At 38.3% G+C, this 22,967-nt stretch overlaps 1 protein-coding gene across 4 annotated transcripts in view; it reads left to right on the top strand.

Annotated features, from left to right (window-relative positions):
• Positions 1–11,873: 11,873 nt before the first annotated feature.
• Positions 11,874–22,967, top strand: part of PSF2 — a 51,876-nt gene continuing 40,782 nt past the window's right edge. The window contains exons 1-5 of one of the 4 annotated variants that reach the window (XM_088964446.1): positions 11,874–12,133; positions 20,807–20,867; positions 21,012–21,123; positions 21,297–21,371; positions 21,470–21,584. In XM_088964446.1, the coding sequence (XP_088820572.1) occupies positions 21,076–21,123; positions 21,297–21,371; positions 21,470–21,584 (238 nt within the window). In that variant the 5' untranslated portion in view covers positions 11,874–12,133; positions 20,807–20,867; positions 21,012–21,075. Of the gene's footprint in view, positions 12,134–20,721; positions 20,877–21,011; positions 21,124–21,296; positions 21,372–21,469; positions 21,585–22,967 lie in introns of all 4 variants that reach the window. The other 3 variants (XM_088964447.1, XM_088964448.1, XM_088964449.1) reach the window with 3 other exon arrangements.

Here is a 22,967-nt window from a genome sequence, read left to right as displayed (position 1 = left end):
TATTAATAGGGCCATGCTGGGTCGGCATGACATAATGCCCTCATGCGGCACGTGCAAAGTGCAGGTTAATTCGAGTTGTGCTTCCCTCCCTTGAGATACTTTGTAGGGTTGGTCTGATACATCACAAAACATAAGTTCGCATGATTCCATGCCATGCCATGGACCAAACTGGTCTGTGAGCCGAGCGTTGAGCTAGGTTGGGCTATAAATCAAGTCAAGCCATGATTATCTTTTATTTTGAAAAAAAAAAATAATGAAAGTTTTAATATAAATTAAAAAAAAATCTTAAAATTTTATTTTATATGAATTTTGATGTAAACAATATTGTTTATATATGCAATAATAATATAATATAATATAATATAATTGAAAATAAAACTATATATTAATATATTATATAACATAATATATATACATATTATATATAAGATATATATGGTCGTGCCACGGGCCAAGCAAGGCTATAGGTTGGGTTGTACTGGCACGTGAGTTGTGGGTGACACAGTCCGTTCAATCATGCCGTGTCATGCCAACCAATGGACCTAAAACCCTAAACCCAGCACGCCACATCAATCATGTTGTACCGCACATGGCCTGCAATCCATCGTACTTGGCGACAAGCGGCACGACTCGGTTTACACCTCTTACGTGGTGACAAGCTCAAAAATGAAGATCACCTTCCCATTCCTACTGGAAATTTCACTGAAATAGTAATAGTTTTACTAGAACAGTGATTCACAACCCTTACATAAAATGAACTTGTTGAGTACTTCCTTCTGATATTTTAGTTGAAAACCTTATACCAAATATTAGGATTGGGTTTTTCATTTGACTTGAGAAACAGAATTAGATAAGTCTTTGGATCCTATTATTTAATTTTAGTTTTTGATTTCACTTGAAAATTGCATGAATTTGGAACCGTTGCTGTTGCTCTAGAAAATGATGCCACATCAGCACTATATAGGAAAAAATAGCGCTCCAGGAAATAGTCTTCTGTTTGGGAAATAGTCTTCTGTTTGGAACCGTTTTTCCATAGAAAACGGTGCTTCAATCCATGTCTTGGAAATCTAGAAGGCATAGCTTGGAGCAATGCCAAATTTGACATTTCCTAGAGCTGCAGCTCGTTGCTGCCAACAGGGTAGTGATGTGGCAATGGATAATGGGTAGAACTGTAGAAAACGTTTCCTAGAGCATTGGTACCAAACAGAAAAAGTTGATGTTGCTCCAGGAAACATCCTATTTGGCAGCAACGATTCCAAACAAAAAAAAGGCACCATTTTTTTGAAAATTTTGTACTCCAATCCACACATCAGCAACACTGTTGCAACTGCAGCATAGATGCCAAACATATACTAAGGGGGTTGTTTGCCGATATGCATGATTTAAAAATTAAGGGACGTAATTAATATCCACTACGTAAGTCTCAAAAGTCTATGGGAGCATAAAGGAATCCAAATGGGAATCCCGAGCAAAAAGGAAAAATATCCGGGAGTCCCAATAATGGCCAACATTAATGAAAGATCAAATTTAAAAAATTATTGAGAGAATTAAAGACAAACTAAAAGGGTAGAAGTCAAACACTAAAAGCGAGAATGCTAACCATTCATCAAAGTTGTAACTAGTGCTATTCCTTTTTAATGAATATCTTGTTTTTCGTTAGGCTGTGTTTGGAAACGATGTAAATGGAGTGTAAATTTCGGTTCGGGGTAAATTTGTATTTTGGTTTACTTTTACTTGTATTTGGCAACATTATATTTATACATTGACAAATGACAGACTAATGCATATTTACATTGATAATGAGATGTAAAAGTACATCAATAAAAAAGAAGTAAATTTGCATAGTAGGCTTTTGATTAAAAAAAAAGCACATGCTTTACTAAAATTAATGTTTGCATCCATTACATCTAAAAGTCTGTTTAGTAAAAAGGTAAATTTTGTCAAAGACTTTGAACTGCATTAGCAGATACAACAACCTACATTCTTATACTCAATTGAATATTAAAACAACTAAATCTGAAAACAAAGTGTCTAGCCTTTCAAATAGGAAGTCTTAGGATCCAAGGCCTATTTCCATTACTCACCATCACCTTACATATACAATAACCCGCATTCCAACATCATGGACAACCTTAGTCCTACAATAGGATGTCTTAGGATCCAACCTCACTTCCTATGGTCCCCAAATATGTCAAAACAAATATTTCTATCATTTCATCAAGTTAGTTTTCTTATTCGTGGTTGATGAGGGACGATTTGGCCCACTAATGATATGAAGACATGTGGCACCACGATACAATCAGGTGATGACTTAGCACCATGCAAAAGTGCCCTCGACATCTTGAATCCGCTTGCCGACCAAGGATCCATCTCGGCAATCGAGCTAAAAACCAGCTTAGTAGGATCACAGATCAACATGTGAGGCGATCCACTTCTGCCGACCCGATCCGAGCTCGGTTATTGATCTTCTTGATGTACCGGGCGACCTCCTTAAGCGAGTTATTATCTCCAACCTCCTTGAGATCACAATGCTATGTTGGAAGAGCCGGTTATCACCCTACCCACTTTGGGCATGATTAGATAAACACTACCCGCTTACACAAAGTCCACCTCCGGACCAGACGAGTCGGAAATCTCATACACATCTCGTGAGCCTTATGGTAGCTTGCCTATATAAAGGTGTCCCCTTCCTTAGAAAAGGTACATGCACAACTTAGCCCTCACAACGCTCTAGTTTCCTCACTTTTAGCTCTCTCAAGCATCTCTAGTTCCCTAACTTAAGCATCAGAGTGCCCACCCCGAATAAAGCAACCCATACACTCTGATAATGTTTTCTTGCAGATTGACCAGGTGATCTCACCAGCCCGACCTCTGAGTTGTTTGCTAATAGGGATCTATCAGATTGCACATCACTAGTGGTGGATGGTGGTTATGTTGATTAACATTACTAATGGCGTGCTCTACAAAGTTAAAGATGTCAATGGACAAGGGGAAGTGTAGATAGAAATTAGACAATTTAATCAGGAAGTTGTGAATATGATTTATGACTCAAATAGAATGTTTAATGATGATAGGAAGGACAATGAGGGTGGAAGTTTGAAAAATAAAAATATAAAGCACCAAAAACAAGAAAAAAGAAATCTTAAGAAGCATGTTCCTCCTATTAAAATCACAAAAAGCAGCTACACTTGTAAGCTTATTGGTACTCATTTAAGGCCATATCTAAATCCACTCTTATCATCTAGTTCACTTCCCTAAATAGAAATACATGAAAAAATGAAAGAGATGCCAATATTTATGCAAAATATGCTATTTTCATCCTGATTTGACAAATTGGAAATGGGTAAAACAAGAAAACGGGAAATGACTTTTGACATAACTAAGTTCCAAATAATGAATGAACATTTCCCTATGGCTGAACATTGATGTTTCTGTTTTCATCCGATTTGCCTTGCTTTTCTCCTGATGCCTTCTTTCATGCCCTGAACCGAAGTACAAGAGTAATGAGTCCATTTAAATGTAAATTAAGTGTAGAAAGACTGAATTGTCATAGATAAGAATATGATAAATTTTATTCGCATCATGCAGCACACCGAAAGAATTCATTTGCTTGTCCGCAATAACCTTGGCATAGATTGCTTTCTTACATTTTTCTTCAATCCTTTTCTGCCTTTCCTTAATTCCTTCTTCATCTGGGATCTCTCTTTGATTATTATCCATGTCCTCCTCCTATCAGGCCTCCAAAGAGGAGAGGACTTTAAGGGTTTTAAAGAGCTGAGTTGGATTGAAGGTTTTTGGTAGACTGATGATTCAGGTTAGCTCTTTTGAACACTTTGTGAAAGCGATGGAAAATTGCTAAGCGCAGAGAAGCTCAACAGGTTAGCTCTATTGAGCACTTTGTTGTGCGCACGTTAATCCATAGGGATTAATCGATCCAACAGTAACACTACTAGAGGACTGGGCCGGCTGGTTGTGTGGGCAACGTGCCATGTTGAGAGAGTCTGTGTGCAGTACAGAAAATTAGGCTAAGAGACTTATTGCCTTGTCCACATTGATTCAACCGGTTTGAGTTTGAGTTGTCAACATGAATCCATGAATCTCCTCACATGACACGTCAATTCACATAAACGTGTCACACAGGACGAGCCCTGTTGACAGCCCAGACTATCGAATGTGACAACAATAAGATCAAAATGTTACTTCCAAAACAATGTTAGGGTCCACTTGGGTTTGGACCTTCAACTTCCCACCAATTATAATTGTTCATCTGGTTCCAGAAAAATCGACCAGCAATAAAAATGAAAATCTAGCTTAGAAATTGTTCTGCCACATTTTTCAATCAAATATTTATATGATGTAGGTAAATAAAAAGCTGTATATATTTGATGTTGAAGAAAATGAAAAAAAATGAATTTTTTTAGGCAAGTAGGAGTGATCCATCATTTTTCAGACCGTCCCCAAATGTGCCCACGTCAGACCTATAAATTTTAGTCTGTACATATATATAATTTATATATTTTATTTTATTTTTTTATATTTATATATAAACATTATAATATAATACTTATAATATATGGTATAATTAATATCTTATATTATATAATGTATAAAACTTATGATATATAATATAAAATATTGCATATCTAATATTTTATACATAAAAAAAAATTAGGCCAAAACCTAGGCATGGCCTATATCCCTTAGTACAAGTGGTAATTCCTACCCGGCTTAACCCATGGTCACTCCTAGTAAAAAAAAGAACAATATTAAGGTTTGATATTGTAAATTGGCACTTCGAAAACATTAAGGCACAATCATTCCATCCATAATAAGGTTTATCCAACAATGAAAAGCAAAATAAATCAAGTTTACATTTTTCCTTATGATTTGGTTAGGCAAATACTAGTAAAAATGTTTTTTTATATGATATGAAAGTACCTGTGAACAAAACATAATGACCATTTTAGTCAAAAAAGTCATTATTAAAAGGAACAATTTGTTTCATCCACCTAGGAGATGGGTATCACATATTAGAGTAAGTGATACCCATGGAAAATAATTTTTTTGTAGGCCCTACATAAATATAAAAAAAGAACATAAGTATCTCGGTCAATAGGAACCAAAATACCATTGATTGATTTTTTCCCCTCTCAAAATCTGAAAAAACGAATGGGCCCTTACTGGGATGTGGTGAGCATGTCCATTCGAGATGGTTATATTTGAAGCGAGCTGGATGTAGATCACTTCACCCTTCCCAACACCCTTTCTCAAGACCCTTGTAATAGTTGGGACCACCACTACTACTCTGTTATGGATATGACCATGCTAATTACAAACCCGTGCAATGCACAAGAAATGAAGAAACCTAGAGATAAAGAATTGAAGGGTGTAAACAGGTTGAATTCGAAGTGGATCACTCAAAATTTGAATTCAAATTTATTCGACGAATATTTAGAACTAACAACTGAATTTGAATTCAATTACAAAATCGAATATTTGATTTTATTCAAATTCAATTGACATGTCTGCATTCTAACCTCAGAATGCCTTGAAACAGAAAAATGAAAAACAATAATTATAGAAGAGGATGGGGAATCGGATTTGTCATACTTCTAAGTTCTAATGCGAGATCTCTTTAAAAAAAGAATAAAAAAATTGCTAAATCTTTACTGTATTCCCACCCTTACAAAAAGCTCCCTCCATCTTTGAAACAAATGTGCAAACATGTACATTACTCACAACAGATTATAGTCAAAACTGAGATCAATAATATTTGGGGAAAATAAAAAAAAATGTAATAATGAAGATAAGAGATTAAAAAGCCAACCAATTGAATAACTTAGATAAAAAGTCCATTTTTAAAGTCAAAAGAAAATACCAAAACAAAGCACGCCAACTTTATTACATATACCTTTCATACATTTTTTCCCGAAACAAATGAGCAAAAAAGAAAATTGACTACAAAATACAAGTCATTGTAATGCATTAATAGACAAGCATATGTTCCCTTTCTATGTTGGGTTTTCCTCCTCATGAGGTAGGTAGGACCCATAAATGAATAAACATAAAATGAATGGAAAAGGACAAAAAGGGAAATCAGGGAAAATGGTCTTTTGTATTTTTTTGCTTGTCTTGAAAACTAATACGTCTCTGGCTACCCAATGAATTGGAAAGTACTCACCCTCTACTCTCTCAACTCTAATTGCTCTCTAGAAAATATCAGAAAAAAATAGGGGTTTTGAGAATAAGGGTTTGGAAAGAATAAGGAGATTTATAAGAGCTGAAATGAAATAGATAAATCCGTTTTCAGCATCTCTTCTTGTTTCCATTGTTGTGCTTCCACATTTAGTGAGAGATTTATTGTTTGTTATCTATTTTATTGATGTTTTCTGTTATTGGAATCCAAAAACCTTCTTGATGTTCATCATCTAGTTGTGACTAGATAGAAAAACATTATATCCCATTACTATTGCTGGTAATAGATGATTTAGATTTTGGTCCCATAGTTTTTACCCTCACATTGAGGTTGTCTATGTAAATCTTAATATCTACTATTGTTACTTGTTTTGTATTTGACTATTTGTTTTATTACTACATATCTATTATTTGTTTTAAAAACTCTTTAATTTGCATAAAGAAAAAAGCATATGGAACATTCCCAATAATCTACGGGCATGATTTAGGAGTATATGAGAGTAATGAGGGTTTAAATATCTGGATCACGATATTAGTAGTAGCTACTTTCAAGGCCTATATCAGACCCCGATCGAGTTGTTCTCATCAATCTTGTAATCTTTGTGGTGACGTTGGATGCCATATCCACCTATCCACCTGCAGTTGCCAACAAATAGTGGAGGGAAGTGGGAGAAAGAGAGGGGGGATAAGACATTATAGAGGGAGAGAGTGATATAATAAAAGACTGTGCAAAGAGGTGTGAAGAATCCATTGTTAACATATTGTGGTTATTTATTTTATTATTAAATATGATAATTAAGTGTCGTTGAATAAAATTATTGAGAAATGTTCTTTTACTTCAAAAACAATCATTTGTTTTTCCATTTTCCTCTTTATTATATAGATTATCTCGGGTGGAGTTCTTATTTTCATCTTTTGACTTACTTAAGTTGTAGTTTTTCTTTGTTGATCTCTTACGGAGCTTCACAACCCTTTATTTTTTTAATTCAGCCAATCAGTCTAAAATCATGAAAACAGCGCTTAGTGATTGATAGCCATTAACGGAATACTACTCTGAATTGGTTTACACAAAAGAAACATGGTGGAAAAAACCCCTAAGGGCTAAGGATAGTTTCATACAACAAATTAAAATAGTATAGGGTCAAGGTTTTAAAAACCGGACCACGCATAAAAACGTTTTGACCATTAATTTTTTGGGTCGAACCATCTGATAGTCTGGTTCAAACAAACAACCCATTTAGACTTAAAAAACAAATAAAATAAAAATGGCCAAAAGTCATTATCCAAATCAACGAGTTGACTGTTTGACTGCCTAGATCAGTGATGGTCATTAACCAAATCAATAGTTTTTTGCCTAGGAACCGTTTTATTGGGATGAAACAAAATCATTTACCTGACCAGTTCCCAGGTCAACCAATCCGACCGTCCTGTCTGATTTTCAAAACCATATAGGGTTACTTAGATCAATACAAGAGTATAGTCTATCGGTGATTAGGGATGCTAGCTAGTTTGAAGATTTTGCATTGTACCGAGCGTTTCATTAAAATTTTAACAAAATCCAACCTAACCTGCGAATGAATTTGATTGCCAAATTACCATCGGGTCGTACCGCCCGTGGCATGGCACGACGGCATGTGGACCGTGCTAGGCCTGGCACGATGGTCCGTACCGTGATGGGGGTAGGTTTGAAGTCCATGGGCCGACATGGCCCATAGGCCCGTAGTGGGCCATGCTCGGCCCATTCGAGAACTAGCAGTTGGGGACCCCCCCCGGACGGCTAGCTTCAGTTTTTTTGGGGGTTTTACAAAAATACCCCCTAACAGATATAACTAGCTATATGGGGGTATTTATGTATTTTGGTTATGGAAAGAGATAAAATGACACAAATGCCCCCAATAGCTATATAACAGATTAATAGCTAGTTTAGGGGGGATTTTGGGTAAAGTGATAAATAACTTTACAATGACCAAAATACCCCTCCCAATTCATGAATTATTTTCAATTCTTATAAATAGCCCTATCATCCACCATTCTCATCACACCAATTCAACAATTCTCTTAATCTATTCTCTCATACTGTTATACATTCTTTGAAGTTTGAACTCTGATTGACTGATTCTCCATTTCTTAATTTTATTGAAGTTCAAACAAGAAGAAGGCTTGCTCAACTAGCTCAAGTATCTCAAGTTAATTAGCAATTTGAGAGGCTTGAACTCTCGGAATTGAAAGACTTCAATTATTGAAATCAAATTGGGATTCCGAACTGGCAATTCAGATAAATCCAATTAAATTAATTCTTTTTTAGAATTTAAAAAACTGACTGGGCCCAATGGGCTTGGGTCGTGGGCTATGCCAGACCGACTCCCCAAATTATCCCTGAGGAGGGTGGCACTACTTGTTTTACACCTCTACCATCAGGGGAGGGTGGAGGATTTCACAAATAGTGAAATAGGTGGATAACATCCTTGGTGTTTTTTTCTTAGATGATGCAAATGAAATGCTGGGAATTACCAAATTTGAGAGTTTGTAATACAACAATTGCTTCAGCTTCACCCCTCTCTCTCTCTCTCTTATCTATCTATCTATATCTATATATACTATATATATATATATATATATAGAGTACATCGTGGCCACCTCAAAATATTTGACTTAATTGCAAACACCAAATACATACCTATTACTTTAGCCCTTGCTCCCCTTGTTGACGTTTTAGCAACGGTCTTTAAAAAACTGTCGCAAAAATCATTGTTTGGTGACGTTTAAATTTATTTATAGTGACGTCGAGGTGGAACGTCAGAAAATAACACTTCTCGCCACCGCTGCACTTATCCGCCAAACCGTAACTTTCAATGACGTTTATTTTTAAACGTCACAAAAAATGTTTTTTTTCCACCATTTCGCCGACGTTTTTAAACGTCACCAAAAAAATTTTGTGGAAAAATTAGCAATTTGTTATTATTACAAATTAACTTAATCCTATAAATTAGGTTTAAAATTGTTCTACTATTTTATATTTCACTACCATTTATCAATTAATTAATTAGGCAGGGATGTCACCAAATTTTTTTTTGTGAAAATTTTAGCAAATTTATTATTGTTGCTAATTAACTTTTACATTTCTACCAATTAGTTTTAAAATTTCCTTATTATTTTATATTTTATGAAATACTTGATTAGGTAAGGATGTCAATGGATTTGCCTAAACGCTAACCCTAATTAACTAGAAGTATCCCTTATTTGATCAATTATAAGGGGTGGAGCGAGAGGAGACCCAAGGGACCCATGACCCCCTATGCCCCAAAAATCTATACCTTACTTGAGCTTGAAAAAAAACGGGTGGAACTCGATTCTATGGTGCCATTATTTCAAGTTTGAAAAAAAAAATTTAAATAGTAAGGGTAAGGCCGAGTGCCCTCTCTTACCTGAGCCTAGGGTTGTAATTGGATCGGACTCAGATTTGGATGTAGAAAATTTTGCGTCCAATTCGATTATTGAGAGATTGCATTCAAATCTGATATCAAATCTAATCGAATTTGAATCCTAATGGATGCAGATTGGGTTTAGATTTAATTCGACTCCATTAAAAATTTTATAAAATATCATAAGAATTAAAATTTTATTTATTTTTTATTTTTATATATAATAGAATAATATAAATATAAAATACTAAATTTATTTTTTATATATAAATTCATATATAATATTTGTACAAATATAATTATATAAAATTTATATATTAAAATTCATAAATATTATAATATAATTGGATTCAGATTTTAATGGACTGGAAGGGTACAATCAAATCTAAATCTGATCCAATTATTAATTAGATGTAGATTGTAACATCCAAATCTGATCCTATTACATAAATACATCATCTAAATCTGAAATGATCATATTGGATGACAGATTTGGCCTTGAATTTCCATGTATCATTAACAGGCCACCTAAGCCCATATTTGAAAACAAATTAACCCTATAGTCCCATTATTCTGAGACCAAAATTAATTAATTTATTGCTTTCTATCAATGTTTTCAACTTGCTGTTAACCTGGCCGTTTGAATCGTTTGAATCGTCACCCAGCTTGGATTCCAGGTAGGGGTGAGCATTATTTGATTAAAACCGAAAAAACGAACTGAAAGTTTTGGTATTTTTTTCTTTTTATGGTTCAGTTAATTCAGTTTTCAGAATAAAGAATTTGGTTAATTGAAAAAAAAAAACGAATTAACTAGAATTCATTATGTAACATGTAATATATAATATGTTATATATTTATATATTGATAGTATATTATAATGAAATTCAGTTTCATAATATATAATATATTTTATACGTTATAATATACAATATTTTGTGTTCGTCAATGAAATTTGGTTTTAATTGAAATAACCAAGAACTCAATCGAAAATTTTGGCTTCAGTTATTTCAGTTTTCTTTTAATTCGATTTTGGTTTTTTATTTTTTATTTTGATTTTAAAATTTTGGTTTATTTGGTTCTATTTTTAATCGAATAAACCAAATGCTCACCCCTAATTTCAGATCCAGTTTTGTCAAAACCTGATGACCTGGTCCTGGGTTGCATACTAAAATGTGCATTAATAAAATACAATTATACATTCTTTTATTGATAATGTGTGTGTAGCTGCTGATGATGCCACTAGTGACCCACAACCTAGAGGCAAAAAGAGTTCGACCTCCAGGTTGGTTTTTAAAACACTGCTTTCTAGTATAGTAAGATTGAGCCTAACCTTACCTGGGCCCACACCCAAAATCTCACTCTACGATTCCATTAGTTTAAATAAATAAATAAATTTAATATGAATAAGTTTGGATGCCTGACTAGGGTTGTAATCGGATTGGACTTTGATCGAATATAGCAAAATCTACATCTCGATCTAATTACTGATAGCATGCGTGCATCTGAATTCAATCCAAAATCTAATCGGATTTAAAGACTTGAATTTGAATCCTAACGGACTCAGATCGGATTCCGATTTAATCCGACTCCACTATAAATTATCTAAAATACCAAAATATTAAAAATTTATCTATCTTTTAACCTTTATATATAATAAGCTAATATACATATAATGCACTCAATTTATTTTATATATTCACATAATATAATATATAGAATATATTTTTATAATTGTATATATAATTATATAAAACATATATAAAATTAATAAATATTATATTATAATCAGATTGGATGGGATAAAATCTGAATCCGATCTTATTATTAATTAAATGTAGATTGTAACACCCAAATATGATCCGATTACATATATACACACCATCTGAGTCGTACATAATCGGATCAGATCATGGTTTTTAAAGCCGACCTGGTGACCAAATCGGTCAGGGGTCCGCTTACCGGTTTGAATAGTCTGACCCGAATGATTGGCCTGTTTTGACAAAAAAATAAAAATTAAAAAAATCAAAAAATTGAAAAAAAGGTCAAAACCGTTTGAACCGTTCAAATGGTTAATCAGCCAGTTCAGCGGTTTATTGACCAAAATCAACGGTTTTGGGGGAAAAATCGGTTTTTAGGGAAAAACAGAACTGGTCAAATGACCGGTTCCCGGTTTTTCCGGTCTAACCGTCCGATCAGATTGGTCCTCGGGTTTTTGGGTATCACTGATAGGCTATGTTCATCCCTGCCCTGACCCACAACTAGGAGCCAGATTCTAAAAACGAAAACCTAATTAAAATTATATTGGCCCGCGCGCGCGAAGAAAGAAGAGAATAGAGATTAAAAAGCAAAACCTGAAGGAAGGAGAACAAAACCTTAAGCAGTGTGAACGAACAAAGAAGAGTAGAGAGAGAGAGAGGAGAAGCCAAAGATAGGGAGACAGAGAGAACGAATAAAAAGAAGAATACAGGGAGAACAGGTGCTGCGACCGTTGCATTCAAGTCCAAATCGAAGTCGAGGTATGTATTTTTTGTTTTTTTCTCGAATTTATTATTTTTCCATGAGATCATAGTCTAGGTCTGATCTGTTTCCTCTTGTTTTCCTTTTTCCCCTAACATCAATCCACCAAAGTTATGGAATTGTCGAAGTCTTCTACACATTTGAGAAATAACCAGAATCGACTAGAATGTTGTTTTGTTTCTTTGAACAATGAGTGGAACTCAGTATCGAGAACTACAAATTGTATTTTAAACTAATCTTCAATCTGCATAAACAGAAATAACCAGAAAAACACTAATTTTCAATCTGCATAAACAACTTTTTTACGCCAATCTGCACAAATAACTGATATTCCCCATCCACGAACCCTGTTCATTTTCTACTTAACCCAGTAATTGTGTCTAAAGCCTAAAACCAGGTCCCATGAGACCAAAAAGAAAAAGAGGGTCGCCATTTGCTAATCAGAAGTTTATAGATTAAACAAAGTACACTAATCTGTTGAATTCTCCAAAGAACTGGCCCTAAACACCTCATGATTTAAACCACAAGTAATTGACTTAAGGAAAGATAGACACACATCCCTTTGTGCCTTACTCTATTCGTTCCATGTAGTAGCATTGACAACACACCTATCTCGGTGCTCTATAACGGTGAATTTGTTTAATGAGATGGTGGCTTACTTGGGATTGTTGATTGCCATTATTGGAAGTGCACTGAAGATTTGGTGGATCAAACATAAAGGTTTAGCCCGAGATTCCGTTCAACTCTTTCAACATCAAGTATAAACCCATACCTTTTTCTTTTAATTATATAACAATTGTGTATATTAATTGTCAAATTCCTGGGCTCTCAAGCACAAACCAAATCTTTTTGCTACTTTCTAGCTTTGTGGACGTCCCATGAAAGAATTGATGAATAAACAAATAACAATATGATGATGATGTTGGTGTATTTGAGTTTTTCTTACATCTCCTGTTTCTTTCATACATGGTTTCTGTTGTGGATGCATTCATGGGGAAGACGTACAGCCGCTGGCAGCAGCAGTAAGGAGGGGCCCACAGGGCGGCAGCTTATCTTATCAGCTCTCAGCTTATCTTATCTTGTCCTTAGTGGTTTCCCTTATCTTACTTTATTTATTAGAAGAATAGTAGGAGTTTGTTTATCTATTAGAAGTAGGAGTTTGATTGATCTTAGCCTTATCTGTAAATAGTCGAATTCTACAGGGAGTCCTCCTACAGAGAGGATTCTCACCTCTTGTAATCTCCTATTTAAGGAGTTGCGAATTGAGAATAAAGGCATTCAGTTTTAGTCAAAGAGAAGAGTAGAGGAGAGTTAGGGTGATCTCTTGAACAAATCACCTTAGGTCGCCACGATAGGGTCTGCACGCAAAGGGAGGGGCATGGGGAAGCTAGAGGTTCTCCCCGTGGACCGACCCGTGGCGAGATCCTATGCCCGAGCCCACAACATTTTGGTATTAGAGCCAAGCGTCATGGGCGATATGGAGCAACTATCATCTAGGGTCCACGACTTGGAACACCGACTCGTGGAGAACCATGCGGAAGTGAGAGAAGTCAAGGAAGATGTCCGAGAGATTTGTCGCCTAGTCGAGTCGTATTTCTCCACCAGGGAGAGGAACCCTGAAGGGGTGACCACCACTAACAGTTGTCGACCAGATTTGGCGGAGGCATCCTACAAACGACAGATCGCCACCCCAATAGCAGCGGTCATACCCAAGTATAGTAGGCTGGAGTTTCCTTCATACAGCGGCAACGGCGACCCACTAGGATGGCTGTACCGCTGCGAGCAATTCTTTCGCAATCAGCACACGGAGGAAAGGGATAAGGTCAGTCTGGCCGCGTTTCATCTGACAGAGGAAGCACAGCTCTGGTTCTACCGAGTAGAGCAGGAGGAACCAGGACTCAGCTGGGACCAATTCAAGTCCTACTGCCTCCTTCGATTCGGGCCCCAATTGACAACCAACCCATTGGGAGAGTTAATTAACCTCAAGTAAACAGGGACCATAGCCGAGTACCAGCGGCGATTTCAGACCCTTCTCGCTAGAGCCACCTCAGTATGCCCAGATTAGCAGGTGGATATGTTCACCGATGGATTAGCCGAGCCCTTGAGAGTCGATGTGGAAATGCAGAGCCCTCCCAACCTGGTCACCGCCATGAACCTAGCTTGCGCTTTCGACCGCAAGCTACAGATTAGTCGAGGATCTTTCAATGGGGCGTTCAATGACTTCATGGACAAACCCGAAATCAACTGGAGGGGGGCCTTCTTTGGTAGCCAGTAGGGAACAAAAGCTTCACACAGGTAACACTTCCAGATCGGCACCCAGCATAGGAAGCAACATGACGACACCTCCAATCAAACGCTTATCTAGAGCTAAGATGGCGGAGCACCGGGCAAGAGGGCAATGCTTCAATTGCGACGACCTGTACTCAGCCGGGCATCGATGCAAGCGACTATTCTGCCTCCTGGTAGATGAACTGGTGGAAGACGAGGAGGAACCCATAGCACTAGAACCCGAGATCTCCCTCCACGCCATCATCGGGATAAAGAACTCTCAAACCATGCAGCTGCGGGCACAGGTGGTAGGGAAACCAATACGTATTCTTGTGGACTTGGGAAGCACGCACAATTTTGTCAGTGAGCAAGCGACACTTCAACTGAAACTACCAGTGGAAAGAAGACCGCAACTATAGGTAGCCGTCACAAATGGGGAGAGAGTTCGCTACCCTGGAATCTGTAGGAACATCCAAATACAGGTTGAATCCGAACCCTTCTCCGCTGATTTATTTGTGCTGCCCCTGGACGAGTTTGATATAGTGCTTGGAGTTAAGTGGCTCATCACTCTAGGCCCCATCCTATGGGACTTCAGTGCCCTAACCATGTCATTCCACCTGAATGGAAAACAAGTCACTTGGCAGGGAACCAGGGTAAAGGCAAAAAGACCGCAAGTGCATACTCTCCATGGTGAAACCATGCACACCACAGAGATGGAGAGACTTCTCACCGACTTCCCGGACGTATTTCAAGAACCCAAGGGACTCCCACCTGCTCGATCGTGTGACCATCGGATTCCTTTAATACCAGGTTCAGAACCCGTCGTCGTCCGGCCATACCGCTACCCGCATTTGCAAAAAGATGAGATAAGAGAAACAGTGTGCAGAAATGTTGAAACAAGGAATCATCCGCCCCAGTCGCTCCCCCTTCTCTTCGCCGGTTTTATTGGTACCAAAGCAAGACAACACTTGGAGGTTTTGTGTGGATTACAAAGAACTCAACAACAGAACTGTCAAGGACAAATTTCCGATTCCCGTGGTAGACGAACTGCTGGATGAACTCCACGGGTCTTAGTACTTCTCGAAGCTAGATCTCAGATCAGGGTACTTTTAGGTCCGGATGGCCCCCGAGGATGTGGAAAAAAACAACCCTCCGGACGCATCATGGCCACTTCGAATTTCTAGTCATGCCATTCGGCCTCACCAATGCTCCATCCACATTTCAGTCGTTGATGAACGAGGTATTTCGGCCCCATCTTCGCAGATTCATCCTAGTATTCTTTGACGACATCTTGGTTTACAGTACGTACATCATGGGTTGAGGATGTTCGTCACCTACGAACTGTTCTGGAACTACTGCGCCGACACAAACTCTTCCTGAAGCGGCCCAAATGTTCCTTCGGGGAGCGCCAGGTCCTTTATTTGGGACATGTAATCAGCGGGCAAGGTGTCTCAGTAGATGGCTCCAAAATCCAAGCAATTCAAGAGTGGCCCAAACCTCAGTCCACCAAAGCTCTCCGCAGGTTCCTAGTACTGACCGGGTATTACCGCAAGTTTGTAAAGAATTATGGACTATTGGCTGCTCCATTAACCAAGATTCTAAAGAAGAACGCGTTCCAGTGGGATGAAGCAGCTGGCGCCGTCTTCGCAAACTTAAGGGATGCACTTTCCTCCACCCCCGTGCTGTAGTTACCAAACTTTGACCTAAAATTTACGGTTGAATGCGATGCTTCCAGTATAGGCATTGGAGCAGTACTACAACAACAAGGACACCCCATAGCCTTCTTTAGCCACAAACTAGATGACTGGCATCTAAAGCTACCGGCCTACGAGCGCGAGTTGATTGGACTAGCCAAGGCCGTACAACACTGGAGGCCATATTTGTGGGGGAGACCCATCATCGTCAAGACAGATCACTACAGTCTCAAGTATCTACTGGAGCAGTGGCTTACCACTCCACCTCAACAACACTGGGCGAGTAAACTGCTCGGGTTTGATTTTTGGGTAGACTACAAGGCAGGGACCTTAAATCGGGCCGCAGATGCCCTGTCCAGGCGTGATGAAGATGCTATACACCTTTGTGCAATCTCTCGGCCCCACGTCACTCTATTGGAAAGCATTAGAAGCATGCTACCCCAATCACCGGAGTGGAGGGACCTTGTTCAGAAAATACAGTCCGGAGCAACCAACCCGAACTGGTCCATTCACGACGGGCTGGTACTAAACAAGGGACGGGTATATCTCCCAGCCGACTGTTCCTTAATCCCCTCCATCATCTCCAGCATTCATGACTCCACACATGAAGGTGTTCAGAAGACATTGCACCGCGTCCACGCCGATTTCCATTGGCATGGTATGCGGGCTTCGATTCGGGACTTCATCTAGAATTGTTCTATGTGCCAACAACAAAAATGGGAAAACTTACACCTGGCGGGCCTTCTCCAGCCTCTTTCACTTCCAACACAGATCTGGGCTGATATCTCCATGGACTTCATTGAGGGCCTACCCAAGGTCGGTGGAAAATCGGTCTTATTCGTGGTGGTGGATCGTTTTTCCAAGTATGCTCATTTCATTCCCTTATCCCACCCATATAGCGCAGTTTCGGTTGCCCACGTCTTCTTCACACATATTTTCTGTTTGCATGGGCTACCCGAATCCATCGTCAGTGACAGGGACCCGATTTTTACTAGCACCTTTTGGAAGGAGCTATTTCGATTGCAAGGAACAACCCTAGCCTTTTCCTCCGCCTACCACCCGCAGACAGACGGGCAAATGGAGGTGGTAAATTGTATCATAGAGATGTACCTTCGTTGTTTTGTGGGTGACCAGCCACGGCGTTGGGTGGATTGCCTTCCGTGGGCCGAATACTGCTACAACACGGCCTATCACTCTTCTCTTGGCATGACTCCATTCTAGGTCGTCTATGGTCGGGAACCCCCCCGCCTATTGTCCTATGAACTCGGTTCGACACGGCTAGAAGAAATCGATCGTGGTCTACAAGATTGCGATGCCCTCCTGGCCGAAGTCGCTCTTTGCTTACAGCAGGCTCAGACACGCATGAAGAATGCCTACGATCATCGCCATAGAGAATTAACTTTCGAGCCCGGACAGTTCGTGTGGTTGAAGCTCCAACCCTATCGACAACACTCTCTCAAAAGCAGATCTTCCCCTAAACTGGCTCCCAAATTTTACGGGCCCTTTAAGGTTTTACGGTGAATCGGGAAAGTTGCATATCAGCTCGAGCTACCAGAGCACAACAAACTCCATGATACCTCCACGTATCCTTGCTCAAGCCATTTATAGGTACTCCTCCTGATAAGGTACCTTCCCTACCACCCTTAAGGGACGGAAGACCCATCCTCCAGCCTCGGGCTCTGGTTCGATCCCGCGTCAATTGGGGTACTCTCGAAGTCCTAGTGGAATGGGACGACCTACCATCAGCTGAAGCCACCTGGATCCCCTGGACTATTCTTCAAGACGCCTACCTAGATCTCGAGCTTGGGGACAAGCTCGTTGCCCAGGAGGGGTGTAATGTTGTGGATGCATTTGTGGGGAAGACGTACAGCCGCCGGCAGCAACAGTAAGGAGGGGCCCATAGGGCGCCATCTTATCTTATCAACTCTCAGCTTATCTTATCCTTAGTAGTTTCCCTTATCTTACTTCATCTATTAGAAGAATAGTAGGAGTTTGTTTATCTATTAGAAGTAGGAGTTTGATTGATCTTAGAGTTTGATTTATCTTAGCCTTATCTGTAAGTAGTCGAATTCTACAGGGAGTCCTCCTACAGAGAGGATTCTCACCTCTTGTAATCTCCTATTTAAGGAGCTGCGAATTGAGAATAAAGGCATTCAGTTTCAGTCAAAGAGAAGAGTAGAGGAAAGTTAGGGTGATCTCTTGAACAAATCACCTTAGGGTCGCCACGATAGGGTCTGCACGCAAAGGGAGGGGCAAGGGGAAGCTAGAGGTTCTCCCCGTGGACCGACCCGTGACGAGATCCTACGCCCGGGCCCATAACAGTTTCAAAGCTTATAAAACATTGCTTTTCTTAATTCTGGAAGCAATAGCTTTATATAATCATGATTCTCTTGATAAAAACAGTAGTCTTCCAAGTTCACCACATTTTTAATAAAAGGTACTTTTATCTTTCATTCATTTGAGTATGGATCTGCTGACCATAACACATTGCTGGCCATATTCACCAAGCCGCACATAAGAAATATCAGTGATATAAAGTACAGCCGATATTCCTTATAGGCAGCTGGATCAACATGGCCAGCAATATGTTGACAGAACCCCATAAGTAAATCTTTTGATTATAATGTTTTATTTATGCATGATGACAAACCTGCAATTTGGATGTTATATTTATGCATGAGAGTAGAAATATGTCTAAGCATTCAAGAGAACTGATTTTAATTTTTGTTTCACCAAGGATGGAAACAACTCAGGTTCAGTACAGTTTGGGTTCACTAAGGACGGCAATGTTCCATTTGTCATTTTATTCTTGTTGATTGAGTGATCTTTGTTCTTTCTTTCTTTGCAAAATTCTAACTCGAGCATTGTTTAGCCATTAATTTCCGGGGGGAAGCATGATCAAACAACATATTTCGAAGAGCAACTTGTATTTTATAGATTAAATGCTGAAGCTCCTTTCTAGCATGTGTGCTGGTTTATTCCTCCTGTATTACCCTATCATCAAGCTTTATTTGGATTTCAATTTTATTGAATAAGCTTTGTATTAAAATAATCTTTGTATTAAAATAATATTTGCCTCACATTTTTTAATACAACCAACAGCAGTTTTATGTGGTTAAGCATGGATGTTTGTCTATATTCTTCTATGAGATAGATAATTGCAGCAGAGATTTTAGGAAAATGCTTGGTTGGCTAAATTAGGCCTGCCAATTGGAATAGAGGACTCAGTTTCTGCAGAGTTCCAAGCAGTCTTGCAAGGAGTACAGATTGTGGGACAGCTAAATTTTGATAGACTGCTCATTGAAGGTGGCTCTAAATTGATAATAGGGTGGCTGAAGGAACCAGAAACAGTGAGTTGGAAGTACACCGAATCTATGAAAAAGTTCAAATGGCTAGTTAGAGACATGACAGTTCTTGTGAAATGGGAAAGGCGGTCTGCAAATGAAATGGCTGATTATTTTGCGAAGATGGGGGTGTTCAAGTCTGAACTGTTCTTGGCTCAGTTGTAATTTGGGTCATTGTAGAATGGGGCTGCACCTTGCATCCCTATTGGGATAGTTTGTCTTCTAAATCTTGATGTAATCCCTCTTTTTTAATAAAATGCTATCATTTATCAAAAAAAAGGCCTGCCAATCATTAATCAACACAGAGCTGATCAAGTTATTACATGTTCTTGTTTATCTTTCCTCCACAGTTATTGTTTGGGACAGATTATAGTTGAACAGGTTGTTGAACCTGTTATTTTGACAGATTATGTATTAATGAGACAAAAAAGTCCAAATAACATAGATCTGGGCCAAAGGGTGAAATTGGCAAGAGATGAAAAAAATAACAATTTACCATTTTACCCAGGAAAGTGGGTGTTGCAAAAGAACATGGGTAAATGCACTTACCTAGGTAAGTGTTTCCTGGGTAAGTGCATGGGTGTTGCAAAGGAACATGGGAAACACTTACCTAGGTAAGTACATTTACCCAGGTAAGTATGTTTCCAGAAAAAGAACAGGGCCCAAGGGTAACACCCTACGCAGGTAGAAAATTACATGGGACATAGTGAACTGTTGAATGGTTGTGAGTCTTGTATTTTATGATTGGTGTGGAGTGTTATTATTGGTTCCATAACCTGCTAAACAGCTGTTGTTATCAGTAGGGGTGCAACTTGGGTGGGCCTAATCCGAACCTTGACCGGTCCAACCACAAGTTTACACAGGCTAAGCTTAAATTTTTGGTCCTTGGGCTGGTTCTGGGCTCAAAAGTTTTGGCTTATTTTTTGGGCAGGGCTAGGGTATAGCCCTTAGAAGTCCGAAGCCAACCCAAATTGGCCCAACCTTACCCCAACCCAAGCCTGACCCGACTATATACATATATATGTGCATATGTAGATACATATTTGTATGCATACGTGCATGTATGCATATTTTTTTTTCAATAAACTATACATGTAAGCATACATACATATGTACATACATATACACACACATATATCAAATTTTTGTATGGACTACTTAACCCACCCATGCCCGGCTGCACTCGAGACTAACCAAGTGTATCAAATTTTAGAGCTCTCTCTCTTTCTCTCTCTCTCTCTTCAAATGCATGACCGGTGTGGGACGTTATTATGGTTGCAGAGCTTCTGACGTGCGGCGTTATTATTAGTTACACAGCTTTTGACACAGCTATCAGGTTTAGATAATTTGTGCTCACTGTTTGCAGCCCTAAACTCTGAAACTGTCTGGACTGTGGACTGAAATCACTTCTCCTCCAACCCTTGCTGGTAAGCCTGGTATCGATTTTGCTTCTACCCCGTCGTCTGTGCAACTACTGTCACCTTCTTCTATTTACTTCCTCATCTGCATTTCCTTGCTTTCTCCTTAATTTTTATGAGGATTTCATACCATTTCATCTGTCATTATTCCAGGTTAGTGCAATCATATAGTTGCAGCATTGTAGACGCAGACTCCTTCAATCACCAAATTTCAGGAATGGCTGGACAATCTGACCCTCACTTATCAGTTTTTTCTGCAGCTGAGGTCTCTGACATTCTCTCCTTTCTTCTTTCCTTTACTCTCTCCTTTCTTAGCACCCTTCATTTTAGATTTGGATTCTAATGTTTCATCTTTTATATGAAAACCTGTTATTCTGTTACGTATTGGAGTGATGCTAGGCTCTGAGGCTGATTATTTGAAAGGAATTGGTATTATAGGTGGAGTTTCTTGCAGAAGATGAAATGGTAGAGATTGTTCCCAACATGAAAATGGACCCTCTAAATTTTATTTGTGTAATTATCTACCTTCTTATCTATTTCTTTTATTCTTTTCATTTTGGAATTTGGACTCTCTATTTTTTTAATTGACGATTGAGTTGATCCATTAATAGGGTGACTTTGGTCCTTTTCGTCCACAAATTGCAACTGAAGTGCCGCTATGGCTTGCAGTAGCTTTGAAGAAGAGGGGAAAATGTACAATTCGACCACCCCAGTGGTTGTCTGTTGGTGAGATTTTTATATTTAATTTATTTTTCTTTTCCATTCCCGTCACGCTTGCGCTTGGATGGTATACTTTAATACTTCATAGTATTCTAAAAATATCACTATAAACATTAAAAAAGAAAGGCTGTAGTTAGACCTTTAGATAAATTGGTTAACGTGGCTAATGTACTACATCATAACCAAACAGTCAGAAGTTCAATTGCACTAGTAGGTGCTGGATGTCCATTCTTTGTGTAACTTTGTACATCCTTGCATGTACCCTTTGCACAACCATAATACGGTTGGCCTATTTACAAATAAAGTTGCTTGACACTGTCATGGATTTGATGTCTTGAAATTAATGGCAGTGGAAGAATTGTTATGATCTATCATACTATTATATTATGAGTGTTTGTTGGTGAAAGAGGGTGGGTTGGAAAAAAATATTAGGGATAAGATCTTTCAGCTAAATGATCAATAAAGGAAATAAGTAAAGACAAACCAAAATGGACTTGGAACAGTGTCAAACCAAAAATAGTGATCAATGATGCTGGATCAATCAACATGGATGAATTACACCTCAAGAAAAACTCAGTAGCAGATGTAGCAAAACTTTATTTTGCTAGTTTCTCAACCAAGAAGAATACATGTTATTTGTGGATCAATCTGGTGAGCGAGTAACAGCTCTTTTCTTTGACTATATACATATAAAAGATTATAAAGTCTTTTGTATTTAAATATCTCCCTTATACCTGTTAAATTTCTTAAGAAAAAAAAGGAGATATATGCTGTGAAGAAACCACAAAATCTTAAATAAAACTCTACTTGTTTAACCAGGTGCATATTACAGCCAAGGATCAAAACAGGTGTTTTGAGACCCCTCTTATATATATATATATATATATATATATAATAATTTTTGAAAAAAAAGCTAAAAAATATAAACACACAAGGTTTTTTGTACTGATACACCTCTGCCAACACACAGAGGTGTATCGATACTTTGAACCTTGAGTACAGCACTAAGGCCAACTTAGCTTTCGGTTTGTCTATTGCTGGATTATAGGTTTAGGAAAGAATGTGACCTTTTCTGCCATATGGTCTGTCTTTTCAGCACTTCAGCATGGTTTTAAGTATCATTTATGTTCTGGTTTGGTTTTTGGTGGCATGGAGTTAGTGGTTCTGTTTTACTGTTTTATGGAAGCTACCATGCCTTGGTTCCATTCTTCTCAAACAATTCAATTGCAAATTGCCATTTTTCTGTTGCTTTCTGGAAGAAAGATATTGTGATTTATCCTTTCCTGGAAAGCTTAAACCTCTTGTGTTACAGAAATTGAGGGTGACACTTCTTCTCTTTTTCTTGTTCTTTACCTGTTTGTATTTTTAAAGATCTAACAACAATGATAG

The sequence above is a fragment of the Nelumbo lutea genome, chromosome 1, assembly GCF_056320005.1.
Source record: "Nelumbo lutea isolate HS-2025 chromosome 1, American lotus-T2T, whole genome shotgun sequence".
Lineage (NCBI taxonomy): Eukaryota > Viridiplantae > Streptophyta > Magnoliopsida > Proteales > Nelumbonaceae > Nelumbo > Nelumbo lutea.
Note: the sequence above shows the minus strand (reverse complement) of the source record. Positions and strands in the feature narration are given on the sequence as shown.